Source organism: Lepus europaeus, chromosome X (genome assembly GCF_033115175.1).
Source record: "Lepus europaeus isolate LE1 chromosome X, mLepTim1.pri, whole genome shotgun sequence".
NCBI lineage: Eukaryota > Metazoa > Chordata > Mammalia > Lagomorpha > Leporidae > Lepus > Lepus europaeus.
In genome coordinates, this window is record NC_084850.1 from 21,446,238 (window position 1) to 21,461,007 (window position 14,770).

General features: G+C 42.9%; 1 protein-coding gene across 2 annotated transcripts in view; it reads right to left on the bottom strand.

Moving 5' to 3' along the window:
* Window positions 1-14,770, bottom strand: part of LOC133753729 (P2R1A-PPP2R2A-interacting phosphatase regulator 1-like) — a 75,798-nt gene that overhangs the window by 50,124 nt on the left and 10,904 nt on the right. For both annotated transcript variants that reach the window (XM_062184424.1, XM_062184423.1), the window contains exon 3: window positions 8,262-8,340. In XM_062184424.1, the coding sequence (XP_062040408.1) occupies window positions 8,262-8,340 (79 nt within the window). The remainder of the gene's footprint in view (window positions 1-8,261; window positions 8,341-14,770) is intronic.

Consider the following 14,770-nt stretch of genomic DNA (forward strand, 5'->3'; position numbering starts at 1 on the left):
TGGGAGGTTGAAGATGCTGGAAAACTTTAAATGCCATGCTCAAAAAGTTGGAACAGTGGAAAAACTATCTACTCTGGTGTAGATAAAAGCTGCTTAGACTTAACAGCATCTATTTAATCTGGAGTAGACATACTTGGGTAATTGTCAGCCCTGAGCATGGTTTAGTTCCTATCTAGAAAATGTGTATATAAAAAAGGGATCTGTTGGGCCAGCATTGTGGTGCACAGGTAAAGACGCTTCCTGTAGGGGCCAGCGCTGTGGCATGGGGGGGTAAACCTGCCGCCTGCAGTGCTGGCATCCCATATAGGCGCAGGTTCCAGTCCCAGCTGCTCTTCTTCTGATCCAGCTCTCTGCTATGGCCTGGGAAAGCAGAAGATAGCCCAAGTACTTGGGGCCTTGCACCTATGTGGGAGACCCAGAAGAAGCTCCTGGTTCCTGACTTCAGCTCCGACCATTGTGCCAATGAACCAGCAGATGGAAAACATCTCTCTCTCTCTGCATCTCCTTCTCTCTCTGTGTAACAATGACTTTCAAATAAAATAAGTAAATCTTTTTTTTTAAAGGCACTTCCTGCAACCCCGGCATCCCATAGGGGTACCAGTTCATGTCCCAGCTGCTCCACTTCCAATCCAGCTCCCTGCTAAGGCACCTGGGAAAAGCAGTAGAAGATGATCCAAGTATGTGTGGAGACCCGGGTTTAGTTCCTGGCTCCTGGCTTCAGCCTGGCCCAGCCCTGGCTATTGTGGCTATCTGGGGAATGGACCAGCAAATGGAAGATCTCTATCTGTCTCTCCCTCTCTCTGTGTAACTCTTTCAAGTAAATAAATAAACAAGTAATTTTTTTAAAAAAGGAGACTATGAGATAGCTATGGGTTATTGACTGGCCAGTAACTCTGACTGGCCTATTCTACTCATGTCCTAGAATTGATATTTCAGGTAATTTTCTAATACAAGTCAATAATTCTTCCAGCTGACCCTACTCATGAAACTTCATGAAATCAGGAAGCTTTTCTGAATAAAACTTACATAAGATATACTGGATATATGGTTTGTTCCTATACAGAATAGTGTTATGAACAAAATGCTAGAATTTTTCTTTCAAACATCTACTTATAAAAAATATGATCATGGTGGTAACGCATGTAATATACTTAGCAGAACACCTGGCATGTATCTTCATTATTCAAATGCCCAAAGATTTCACAATATATAATCTGAAACACTAAGGTTTATAAGGTTCATAATCTAATTGAAATGATGTGTTAACCTGAACTTAAATATATTCATATATTCTGCACAGAAATTACAGTACTTTAGCTGTAGTACAATGGCATGTTATTTAAAAAGAAAATAGAACTACATAGTGTGGCAAACTGTTCTAAATCAGTTATCAAAGACTTCTTGGAAGAGATTATTTTTAATTGATACATAAGGGATGGGAAAGAACCAGTTTAGTTTCAGGCAAAGGCTTAGAATTTCTTATTGGAAAGCTTCATCCAGGAAATCATGAGAAGATTGCCTGACGGAAATTGATAACATCAGCAGGGATGTAGTGAGAAATGTCTGGGGTAAGTAGGATTTAAACTTGAACTACGAAATCATAAGCCACAGGAAGTTTTCTTAATTGGACAAAATGTAGATCAAACATCTGTACTAGAATGGCTGATTCTTTAGTAATGTGGGAAATCAATTGAAGAAAACAAGGCTTCTAGAAGAGGATTCTACCCAAAGTTAAGTATTAAGGTGGTGTTTGCAAACGGGATTATCTTAGATAATTTTTCAGGAAACACAGTATTGAAATAGAAACAGAGTTTCCTGAGATGTCCATAAACCTCACTGGTGTCTTTTGTGTAAATTTCCCATTGTGTCTTTGTCTTACACTCTAGGGGAAAACATCCTCAGAAGGAAGCAACTGTACCAGCATCAAGGAAAGATGTCACCATGTGAATGCTCTTGTGTTTTGGGGGGCAGGGGTGGAGGGGTGGGGGCCCTGGGGTAGATGAAGAAATTAAGAGGAAAGACCAACCTTAGTTTCACTTAAAAGAAAGATCACAGAAAACTAATATTGTAAAGAAAAGACATCAACTTTTTTAAAAAATTAACTTTCTTTCAAAATAGGTTTGCTATTTTTAACCTGTTTCCTACTATAGTTGCTAGAAACAAAATGTTTAGAAAATCCTGAATGAAAAACTGGACGCTATGTTTAGAAATGTCTCTGCCTGGTTTCAGAAATGATTTAAAGGAGCTTACAATGGTACTTAACACAAATTGAGTGCAGGCTAGACAGGCATAGAGGAGAGCCAGGAATGGATTATACACTTGCTACTGGGTGGGCCATAAATTGGATTTAGGGTTTGTAGCTGCCAATGTGCAAAATCAAAACCCTAATCAGATAAATATCAGCAGCCATAAAATTAAAACAGCTGAATCGCTCAAGAAAAACACAGCCTTCCCTGCTAGGGGGATGAGATGTTCCTCCTGCTTCCTGTGGGACAGGAGAGGGCAGGGACAGAGACATGGTGCAGCTGCACGCAGACGCAGCAGAAACGCCAGGAGAATTCCTGGCAGAAGGGTAGGGACCCTGCATGTCTGAGGAGATAAAGCAAATGGCTGGTTTGGAGGGAAGGTAGAGCCCCAACAGTCAGAAGATGCCCTAGGGTTTCAGTTCATTAGAAAGCTTGGAATGATTTCTCAAGAGTGCTGCAGAAAATATTTGCACCTAATTAAACAAAAATAATTTTGCGATAAGCCTTATATAATGCTTGGGAAATATGCATCTTTATTTTTGTGTAAGATGAAACCCATGGTCCTTCAATGTCCTCTGCCACAGTGATGTTTTCTAAAACATCATTTTGCCTGTATTGAAACACATGGAAAGCAAAACCAAATTTTTAATTGTGGTAAAATATGCACAATATAAACTTTATAATTTTTAAGGGTAGAGTCCAGTAGTGTCATGCGACCAATCTCCACAAGTCTTCTCCATACCAATTCCTCCCTCCCAGCCTGTGTCAGCCTCCATTCTGTTTTCTATCTCTGTGAATTTAACTAGTCTGGGAACCTGTAGCACCACTGTTAAGGAAGTCAACAATGGAACTGACCTCGTAAACATATAGTTTATGGTATCATTCAACAATATTTACATTTTTAAGTATGTTGTTTATGTTTTTAAATTTTTTTTATTTTTTATTTTTTTTCAAAGATTTATTTATTTATTTGCAAGTCAGAGTTACACAGAGAGAGTCAGAGAGAGAGAGAGAGAGGGAGAGAGAGAGATTCTTCCATCCAATGGTTCACACACAACTGACCGCAACGGCCGGAGCTGCGCCAATCCTAAGCCAGGACCCAGGAGCTTCCTCTGGGTCTCCCACATGGGTGCAGGGGCCCAAGGACCTGGGCCATCTTCTACTGCTTTTCCCAGGCCATAGCAGAGAGTTGGATTGGAAGTGGAGCAGCCAGGTCTCGAACCGTTGCCATATGAGATGCCAGCGCTTCAGGTCAGGGCATTAACCTGCGGCGCCACAGCACCGGCCCTGTTTATGTTTTGTAATGTAATATGTCAACTACAAATGAAAACATTTATACTATTCACATCCTGTGAAAAACATTCAAATACTATGGAGAGGAGCCAGTGCTGTGGTGCAGAGGGTTAAAGCCTCAGCCTGCAGCACCAGCATCCCATATGGGCATCGGTTTGAGTCTTGGCTGCTCCACCTCTGATCCAGCTCTCTGCTAATGCACCTGGGAAAGCAGCAGAAGATGGCCCAAGTCCTTGGGCCCCTGCACCCACGTGGGAGACCTGGAAGAAGCTCCTGGCTCCTGGCTTCGGATCGGCGTAGCTCCAGCCAATGCGGTCATTTGGGGAGTGAACCAGTGGATGGAAGACCTCTCTCTCTCTCTCTCTCTCTCTCTCTCTTTTTCAAATAAAATAAAATAAAATAAAAAATATTTTTAAAAAACAAATAGTATGGAGGTACACCAAATAGGTAGAGTTCTTCCTATAATTCCTTGCTCCATACACATCCATCTCCATATGTGTAAATGCATTGAGATCATGCTACTCACAGATTCTGAACCCTGGCTCTACATACTAGGTACATAGGTTAGTGAAGCAGTCAAGGAAGGAAGCGTGGAGAAATGGAAGGCACCTGCATCTCTGATAACATCACTGAACTGCTAAATTAACCAGCCCTGCAACTTCCTTTCCTTGGGATGTATTATTTGTGATAACAAATGTTCTTTATGTTTAACTCTTTTCTAATTGAATGTTGTTGTTTCTACCAAAAGCATTCTTATTCTGACTTTCAAATAAAAACAAAAACAAAAAACTTCCAACAAGGAAATGTCTAGTAACAGATGACTTCACTAGTGACCTCCAATCAAACTTGAAGAATCAACACCAATCCTACTAAAGCTCTTCCAAAAATGGAAGAGGATGGAAATATTTCTAATGATGCTTTAAAAATAATTATTTTATTTAATACAGAGTTATGAGGGGTGAGGGGGAGAGAGAGAGAGACAGAGAGAGAGAGAGAGATTTTCCACTCACTGGTTCACTCCTCAAATGGCCTCAATGGCCAGGGCTGGGTCAGACCAAAACGAGGAATCAGGAGCTTCACCCAGGTCTCCCACGTGGGTGCAGGGGCCAGAGAGAGAAAAGCGGAGGGGAGAGAGAGAAAGAGAGAGAGAGAGAGATCTTCCACCTTTTGGTTCACTCCCCAAATGGCCATAATAGCAGGGGCTGGACCAGGCTAAAACCAGGAGCCAGGAGCTTCTTCGGGGTCTCCCATGTGGGTGCAGGGGCCCAAACCGGCACCCATATGGGATGCCAACATTGCAGACAGTGGCTTAACCTGCAACATCGCAGCGCCGGCCCTGGAAAGCTTTTGATTACAGATTCTATCTTTTGTCATAGGTCTGTTGGAATTTTCTATTTCTTCTTGGATCAGTTTGTAATTTGGGTGTTTCTAGGAATTTGTCCATTTTATCTAGAAAATCTAATTTTTTTGGCATACATTTGTTCATAGATATCTTTTATATGATTTTTTAAAAGAATTATTTATCTTACTTTAAAAACAGAGTTCTTTTGTGGCCAGCTCACTCCCTAAAGTGCTGCAACCCAGGAGCCAGGGATTCCATGCAGGCCTCCCACATGGGTGGCAAGGACCAAAGCACCTGGGCAATCTTTTACTGCTTTCCCAGGCACAGAATCAGAGAGCTGGATCTGAAGCAGAGTAGCCAGTACTAGAACCAATGCTCTGATATAGGATGCTGGCATTGTAGGCAGCAACTTAACCTGCTGTACCACAATGCTGTCCCCCAATGGCCAGGGCTGGGTCAGACCAAAACCAGGAATCAGGAGCTTCACCCAGGTCTCCCACGTGGGTGCAAGGGCCCAAGTAGTTGGACCCTCTTCTGCCACTTTCTCAGGTGCATCAGCAGGGAGCTAGATTGGAAGTAAAGCAGCCAGGACTCAAACTAGTGCCTACATGAGATACTGGTGTCACAGAGAGTGGCTTTACCTACTATGCCACAATGCTGGCCTCTCTAATATATTCTATAAGGTCAGCATTACTCTTCAGTGAAAGCCAACAAAGTTAGCACAAGAAAACCCACAGACTAACATCTCTTATGAATACAGATGAGAAAAGATTTACCCTAGTAATGCAATGGTGGTTCAACATGAGAAAACCAATGCGATGCATCATATGAATAGAACAAAGGGTATAAAGCACGTGATCATCTCAAGAGATACAGAAACAGCACTTGAAATAATTTAGTGTCTTCCATGCTGAAAACAGCCCCATATAGAAAGACAAATAGGGGCCGGCGCTGTGGCACAGCAGGTTAATGCTCTGGCCTGAAGCGCTGGCATCCCATATGGGCGCCAGTTCGAGACCTGGCTGCTCCACTTCTGATCTAGCCCTCTGCTATGGTCTGGGAAATCAGTAGAGGATGGCCCAAGTGCTTGGGCCCCTGCACCTGTGTGGGAGACCCAGAAGAAGCTCCTGGCTCCTGGCTTAGGATTGGCGCAGCGCTGGCCGTTGCGGCCAATTGGGGAGTGAAGCATCAGATGGAGGGCCTCTCTCTATCTCTCTGCCTCTCCTCTCTTTGTAACTCTGACTTTCAAATAAAAATAAATATTTTTTTTTAAAAAAAGACAAATACCTCATTCTCTTACTTGTATATGGAAGCTAAACAAAATCTGAAAAAAAGGATGGGAATAACTAGAGCTGAGAGGGGTATGGAGTTTAGATAATAGGTATCAAATAAGTTCCTAGTGTTGGAGTCAGTGCCTGTGGCGTAGTGGGCTAAGCCTTCGCCTACAGTGTCAGCATCCCATAATGGTGCTGGTTCGAGTTCCAGCTGCTCCACTTCCAATCCAGCTCCCTTCTAATGTGCCTGGGAAAGCAGTGGAAGATGGCCTGAGTACTTGGGCCCCTGCACCCACATGAGAGACCCAGAAGAAGTTCCTGGTTCCTGGTTTCGGCCTGGCCTAACCCGGACTGTTGTGGCCATTTGGTGAGTGAACCAATGGATAAAAGATCTCTCTCTGTCTCTCTGTCTCTGTCTCTTTCTCTCTCTCCTTCTCTGTCTATATCTCTGCCTTTCAAATAAATAAATGAATCTGAAAAAAAAAAGAACCAGAGCAGCCAGGACTTGATGGTCTAATATGGGAAGCTAGTGTCACAAATGGCTGCTTAACTTGCTGTACCACAACACTGTCCCTTAGTTAAAAATAAATAAATGCTCAGCAAGTAGGAGAAAGGAAGTTCCTTAAAATGATAAAGGGCATTTACCAAAATCCCACAGATAATATTACATTCAATGGTAAGACTGAAAACTAAGATCAGTAACAAGACAGGATATGTGTTTTTTGAAATTAGAGAGAGTTTAGGTCGGCGCCGCGGCTCACTAGGCTAATCCTCCGCCTTGCGGCGCCGGCACACCGGGTTCTAGTCCCGGTCGGGGCACCGATCCTGTCCCGGTTGCCCCTCTTCCAGGCCAGCTCTCTGCTGTGGCCAGGGAGTGCAGTGGAGGATGGCCCAAGTGCTTGGGCCCTGCTCCCCATGGGAGACCAGGATAAGCACCTGGCTCCTGCCTTCGGATAGGCATGGTACGCCGGCCATTGGAGGGTGAACCAACGGCAAAAAGAAGACCTTTCTCTCTGTCTCTCTCTCTCACTGTCCACTCTGCCTGTCAAAAAATAAAAATAAAAGAAAAAAAATGAAATTAGAGAGAGGTGGTGGTTGGGCAACATTGTGAATGCATTAAATGTCACTGATTGGTACACTTAAAATAGTTAATTGAATGTTATGTGAAATTCACTTCAATAAAAAAATCATATAATGAATCATTTATTCATTTTGGCTTGCTGATCTACAAATATATTTCCTGTGTTTACAGGATAATTAGCAGAAAAGAATTGTTACTTAGAGATTTCATTATAATACCATGAAGAACAAATTTTATTTACAGTTCAAGATAAATGTGAGATAAAAGTCAAACTAAAAGCCTGAAAACAACTCTTGGGAGAGCCTGCAAATTTTCCTCTCAAAGTTAGAATGTTCTTTCAAAGAGTGGAAGCCAGATGGTCTTATACATAAAAGCAAATCTCAATGTTAAATCCATATGGGATTTAAAAACTAATTCTGCTACTGCTGCATTAAAGCCATCCTAACTGTAGTTGTTGTGTTTATTTTACCTTCAATAATGTTTACAGCAGAGTTTCTCAAAGTGAGAACTTGTTAGAAATCTAAATTCTCGGGGCTGGCACTGTGGCACAGCGGGTTAAAGCCCAGGCCTGCAGTGCCAGCATCCCATATGGGCACCAGTTCAAGTCCCAGCTGCTCCACTTCCGATCCAGCTCTCTGCTATAGCTTGGGAAAGCAGCAGAAGATGGCCCAAGTCCTTGTACACCCGTGTGGGAAACCCGGAAGAAGCTCCTGGCCATTGCGGCCATCTGGGGAATGAATAAATGCATGGAAGACTTCTCTCTCTCTCTCTCTCTCTCTCTCTTTCTCTCTCTGCCTTTCTGTAACTCTGCCTTCCAAGTACATAAATAAATCTTATATAAAAACAAAAAAGGAATGCAAATTCCCAGGCTCCACTACAGACCTACTGAATCAAAATCTCTGGGGGCAGGATCTGGCCGTCTGTAGTTTAGTAAGTCCTCCATGTGCAGGTGCAAGTTTGAGAACCAATGGTTAAGACCAATAAGCAACTCTTGGGCAAGCAGGCTACTATAAGTATTTCCTCACCAGACATTGTCGGCTCATAAATGTTGAACTATTTCTTCTAATTCTTATTGCTTCATCTTGGAACACCTGTGAATTATCCCTAAGAAGAAAAAATAAAAAACCTTTGTCACATAAAGTCTACTACAAAATATTTTTCAAGAAATAAGATTTCAAATACTTAAAACAGCAACGTCATTAATGTAAATGGCTTCTTGGTGGGGACAGATGTATAAATGCAGAAATTAAAACACACACACACACAAACACACAGGCTTAGTTATCTGAGCCTAAACAAGTCTCCATGTAAGATAAAGAATTCTCAAGCATGTCATTTTACCTCTAATCAACCATGCTACCAAGAATAATTTATTGTGACCTTGGAAATACATCATTTTCGCTATAAATTTGTATATTATTTAAATTTATGATCAGAGCTACAATGTTCAAGTAGCAAATCCCTTTAAATGTCCAAACTTTCCCATGAAGAAAAGGGATAACAATAGCCACAGCTGATAGAACAGATTTTTCAGGTATGTTTTGCTTGGCCTACGTGGTAGCAAAAATGTTTATTATTTTTGATTTAACTTACTTGAAAGACAGAAACTGACAGATAAGAGATCTCCCATCTGCTATTTCATTCCCTAAATGGTCACAATAGCTGGGGTTGGGTTAGGCCAAAGCCAGAAGCCAGAATCTCAATCTAGGTCTCCCACGTGGGTGGCAGGGACTCAAATGCTTGATCCATCATTTGCTGCATCCCAGCGTGTGCATTATCAGGAAGCTGAAATCTAGAGCAGAACCAGAACTTGAACCCAAGCACTCTAATATAAGATGCAGGCACCCCAACTGCATCTTAACCTCTGTGTCAAACACCTGTCCCTAAAGATGTTTTTTAACTCACTGTGCACCCTGAGAAATCTCACATGAAAAATCAAGATTCCAAATTTCCGGCTTTTATCGAAAAAAATGTGCAATATTTTGCAACATTGGGCCACATTCCCACACAGCAACAACAGACTGAAGGTGAGCACCTGCTTCCTACTGAAGACGGAGTGTGTGTCCTCCACCCTCCACTTTGACAGTTGTTCACCCAGATCCTCTCAGTCCTATTTGAGCTGGTAACCCTGCAGGAGTCATCTTTTCTTTTTTGTGTGTTTTCTGCTCATTCTTTTTGAGTTTCACACTCATATGAAGTTACAAAAAAGAATATGGATGGTTCCCATGTATCATTCATCCACATTTCTCCCATGATGGGAAGAAGTAATTTTGAACACTTTCATTCTGCTATCTATACCCAATCACGGGCCAGTCTCTTAGGTTTCACCTCTATACCCTCTCTTAGATTCATCTGATTCTTTTCAGGCTCCTTGCCATTTTCCTTTTTCCCAGACCTCACGATAGTTTAGCTGGTCTCCTCACCTCTGTTCTTTGTCTAACCTACAGACGACTAGAATCACAGTCTGAGAGAAAGCTTGCTATCCTGCTCACAATGTTCAGCTGTGTGCTGTTCACTGACTTCTGAATTCACTTATGTGCTTGACTATGACACGCAAAGCTCCCCACAGGTTGGCTCTAGACCTCTGTAAAATTTCAAAACAAACTCTAAGGACCAACATACAAGGGTCTTCAAAAACCTCACTAAAAATGTGCATTATGAAAAAACTATGGGTGGATTTAAAAAGCTTTTTGCACTAAAATAAACTTCATTCCATTTTCCACAAACTTTTTGAAGTCCCCTCAAACAGTTGCTGTTTCTTTCTTTTGCTAAGGTCATTTAAAAAAATCTAGCCATCAGGTCCTGCGTTGTAGCATAGTGGGTAAAGCTGCCACCTGCAATGCCAACATCCCACATGGGCTCTGGTTCGAGTTCCAGCTGCTCCACTTCCGATTCAGCTCCCTGGTAATGGCCTGGGAAAAGCAGCAGAAGATGGCCCAAGAGATTGAGCCCCTGCACCCACATGGGAGACCCGGATGAAGGTCCTGGCTCCTAGCTCAGCCCTGGCTGTTGGGGCCATCTGGAGAGTGAACCAGCGGAGGGAAGAACTCTCTCCCCTGCTCCCCCCCTCGACACTTTGTCCCTTGCTCTGTAACTCTGCCCTTCAAATAAATAAACCAAATCTTTTTTAAAAATTTGACCATCTATCAACATTGTTTCACGTATAAAAGGACATTTTGGTATTAAAAAGAAAAGTAGAGGACTAACAATCTCAGTATACAATACAGTCCTGGCCAGGAAAAGATAATCACTATGTAACAACATATTTACATATGCTGCATTTGACTTTGTTAAAACCATGGACTGGTGCAAACTTTTTGGGTTCAGCACTGATCAGCAAATAAAAATCTGGAGGCCAATGGTCCAGGCAAAGATGACCACTGGGCTCTCTGGAATACACCTATGCTTTTCTGCTACCAAATCTGTTAACAACATACTTGAAATTCTGTCCCAGCCAGTGGGTCCCCTTTCTTCCACTGTGCATCCTCTTGGTCCCTTAAAGCCCATCTCAAATGCCTCCTTCTCCGTGAATATTTTCTTTATCCCTCACCAATCTCACTGAACTGTCCTACTCTCTTCTTTGCATTCTGCTAACACTCTCTACCTCTCTAAACACTTATCTTACTCTACCATACATTTATATCCATTGATTGTTTATTTTTCTTGTTAAATTAAAAAAGTATACTGTGCCTCGATATACATCTTTGGAGCATGGTAATTTGCATATATCATGCGGTAACTCAACATTTTATGAAAGGATATATGGGTGGGTCTAATTTTGATTTCCTGAGTCATTTTCCTTATAAGAACAGCAATCTGTTCTGACAGTCACTTATAAGGAAATTTGAGGAGCCTTATGGGTGACATATTTCCACTATCTTCTGTGTACATGTGTAGGGGGTGGCTGGCAATGATATTCTCCCCTAAATTTCTGTCTGTTGGTTTCATTTAATAAGATGGTTATTGAAATAAATAACAGAGGCAGCATGTACCTCAATTGATATGGATCATTCAATATAAATCTACAGAAATCTAGGTGGGGGGCCAATGTTGTGGCACAGTGGATTAAGCTGCCACCTGCAGTGCCAGTATCCTATATGGGTACTAGTTTGGGTCCCGGCTGCTCCACTTCTGATCTAGCTTCTCACTAATGTGCCTGGGAAAGCAGTGGAAGATGGTCCAAGTGCTTGGGCTCTTGAACCCACACAGGAGACCTGGAAGAAACTCCTGGCACCTGGCTTAAGCTTGGCCCAGCCCTAGCCTTGTGGCCATTTGGGGAGTGAACCAGAAGATAGATAGATAGATAGATAGATCTCTCTCTCTCTCTCTCTCTGCCTCTCCTCTCTCTGTGTAACTCTGATTTGCAAATAAATAAATAAATCTTAGAAAAAAAAAAAGAAATCTACGTGATATCCAGAACTGAGATAATTGCTACTCTGACTTAGAAAAAGTGAAGGTATTATAACCAGGTCGATGTTCAATGCCCCACATTGAATGATTATCAAGCAGCTCGGTTCAAACCACAATAGATTTGTAAGTTACATTCCCAAAGCAATCATTTTTTCATGACTACTCTTTTCTCTCAGATTTGTTAAGAGTTCAGTAAGCCAAATTATAGGGGGGAGGGGCAAGCTTTATCTTCAAAGGGCCAGATACTAAATATTTTAAGCTTTGTGGGCCGTACAATCTCTGTTACAGTTACTCATCTCTCCTTTTTTTCTAAAATAAGGATTATTTATTTACTTGAATGCCGGCTTTACGGAGAGAGAAAGAGAGACAGACAGAGCTCTTCCATCCTCTGATTCACTCCCCAGATGGTCGCATGGCCAGGGCTGGACAATGCTAAAGCCAGGAGTGAAGAGCTTCTTTTGGGTCTTCTATGTGGGTGGCAGGAGCCCAAATACTTGGAGCACTTTTCATTACTTTTCCCAGGCCATTAGCAGGGAGCTGGATTGGAAGGGGAGCAGCTGGGATACAAACCGATACCCACACGGGATGCTGGTGTTCCAAGCAACAGCTTTATTCACTATGCCACAATATCAGCCCCTCAAGTCTGTTCTTATAATAGGAAAGTAGCCATGGACAATAAGTAAACAAATGAGCCTGGCTATATTCCAGTAGAACTTTATTTACAAAATCAAATGGCAGGCTGGATTTGGCCCTTGGGTTGTAGTTTGTCTTAGCATTGAGGCAATAACAACTTAAATACAGGGTCAGGCAAGAGGTTATTAAAATAAGGAGGCATTGGCAGGAATCCAAGGATCTAATCCTTAGAAAAAGATCACTATATTTATATATAGTTATTGACACCAGTAATTAAGTCAGTCAAAAACGTGGGGCAAGCATTGTAGTATAGTAGGGTAAGCTACTGCTTGTGTCCCCAGCATCCTATATCAGGGTGATGGTTCAAGTCTTGGTTGCTCCGCTTCCAATCTAGCTCCCTGCAAATGTGCCTGGGATAGAAGTGGATGATGGCCCAAGTGCTGGGTCCTTGTCAAGCATGTGGGAGACCTGGATGGAGTTCCAGGTTCCTGTCTTTGGTCTGGCACAGCTCTGGCCATTGCAGCCATTTGGGGAGTGAACCAGCAGATGGAAGATTTCTCTCTCTCTCTCTCTCTCTGGGTCCCTCTGTTTGTCACTCAGCCTTTCAAATAAACAAATAAATCCTTTTTCTAAAAATTCAGCTGACAATAGGGGAAAAAAGTATAAAGAAGCAAGAGGTTCAAAGCTTTAAAATGTATTCATATATTTGAGAGGCAGAGAGAGAGAGATAGAGATATCCCATCTACTAGTTTACTCCCCAAATGCCCACAACAGCCAAGGCTGGGCCAGGCCAAAGCCAGGAGGTGGAAACTCAATCCAGGTCTCCCACATGGATGGCAGGGACTCAAGTATTTGAACCATCACCTGCTGCCTGCCCGGGAAGCAGGAAGCTGGAACTGGGAGCATAGTAGGGATCTAAACCCAGAGACTCTGACACGGGATGTGGGCATTTTCCACAGCATCTTAACTGCTACACCAAATGTCCGTCACTCGAAACTTTTGACATTGATATTTTTAATATAAGATGTATACAAAACAGTGCAAGAACTTCTCAAGGACGGCACCACGGCTCACTTGGCTAATCCTCCGCCTGCAGTGCTGGCACCCCACGTTCTAGTCCCAGTTGGGGTGCTGGATTCTGTCCCAGTTGCTCCTCTTCCAGTCCAGCTCTCTACTGGGGCCCGGGAGGGCAGTGGAGGATGGCCCAAGTGCTTGGGCCCTGCACCCGCATGGGAGACCAGGAGGAGGCACCTGGCTCCTGGCTTTGAATTGGAGCAACGCGCTGGCCATAGCGGCCATTTGGGGGGTGAACCAACGGAAGGAAGACCTTTCTCTCTGTCTCTCTCTCTCTCTCATTGTCTAACTCTGCCTGGGGGGGAAAAAACTTCTCAAAAGCAGTAATACTGTACTAATGAGTTTACATGTAAAGAATCTAATTGTATTGAAGAACAAACACTTAAGGAAAGAGTTTAAGGAATGTAATTCAGTAACTGCTACTTCAAGAAATATATAGGACCTTCACATGCAGGACACATTAAGAAAAGCTATGTGTTTTTCAATTGGGCCTATCTGAAGCTGGAGCTTTTTTAAAAATACTATTTACTTGAAAGGCAGTTACAGAGACTTAGAAGGAGAGGGAGAGGGAAGAGGAGAGGGAGAGGGGGAGGGGGAAGGGGAGGGGGAGAATGGGTCTTCTATCTGCTGGTTTACTTCCCAGTTGGCCACAACAGCCCAGGGCTAGGCCAGTAGCCTAGAACTCTATCCAGGTCTCTAACATGGATACAGAAATTCAAGGACTTGGGCCATCTTCTGCTGCTTTCCCAGGCACATTGGCAGAGAGCTGGATTGGAAATGAAGCAGCCAGGACTCAAACCGATACACATATGGGATACTAGTTTTACAGAAAGCAGCTTAACCCACTATGCCACAATGTTGGCCCCATCAACAAGCAAAATTAGAAAAATTTTGGAAAGGGGCTGGTGCTGTGGTGCAGAGGGTTAAAGTCCCAGCCTGCAGCGCTGGCATCCCATATGGGTGCCGGTTCAAGTCCCAGCTGCTCCACTTCTAATCCAGCTCCCTGTTAATGCACCTGGGAAAGCATTAGAGGATGGCTCAAGTGCTTGGGCCCCTGCACCTATGTGGGAAACCTAGGAGAAGCTCCAGGCTCCTTGCTTTGTATCAGTTCAGCTCTGGTTATTGCAGCCATTTGGGGAGTGAACCAGCAGATGGAAGACGCCCCCCTGCCGCCATCTGTCTCTACCTGTATCTGTAACTCTGTCTTTCAAATAAATAAAAGAAAAAGAATATTGCTTGAAAGAGGTGTAAAAGTAGTTAGTAGGCTGCAAGTAGAATGTTTACTTCCAGGTATAGTTTAACAGAACACAGGACAATAGGAATTAGAGGCCCAAGTAAGGAAGTGAGAAAAGTAAGCAGTGTACAGACAGCTGAAAGAAACTGATGTAAATATGAATTCAACTACAGCTCAGTGTAA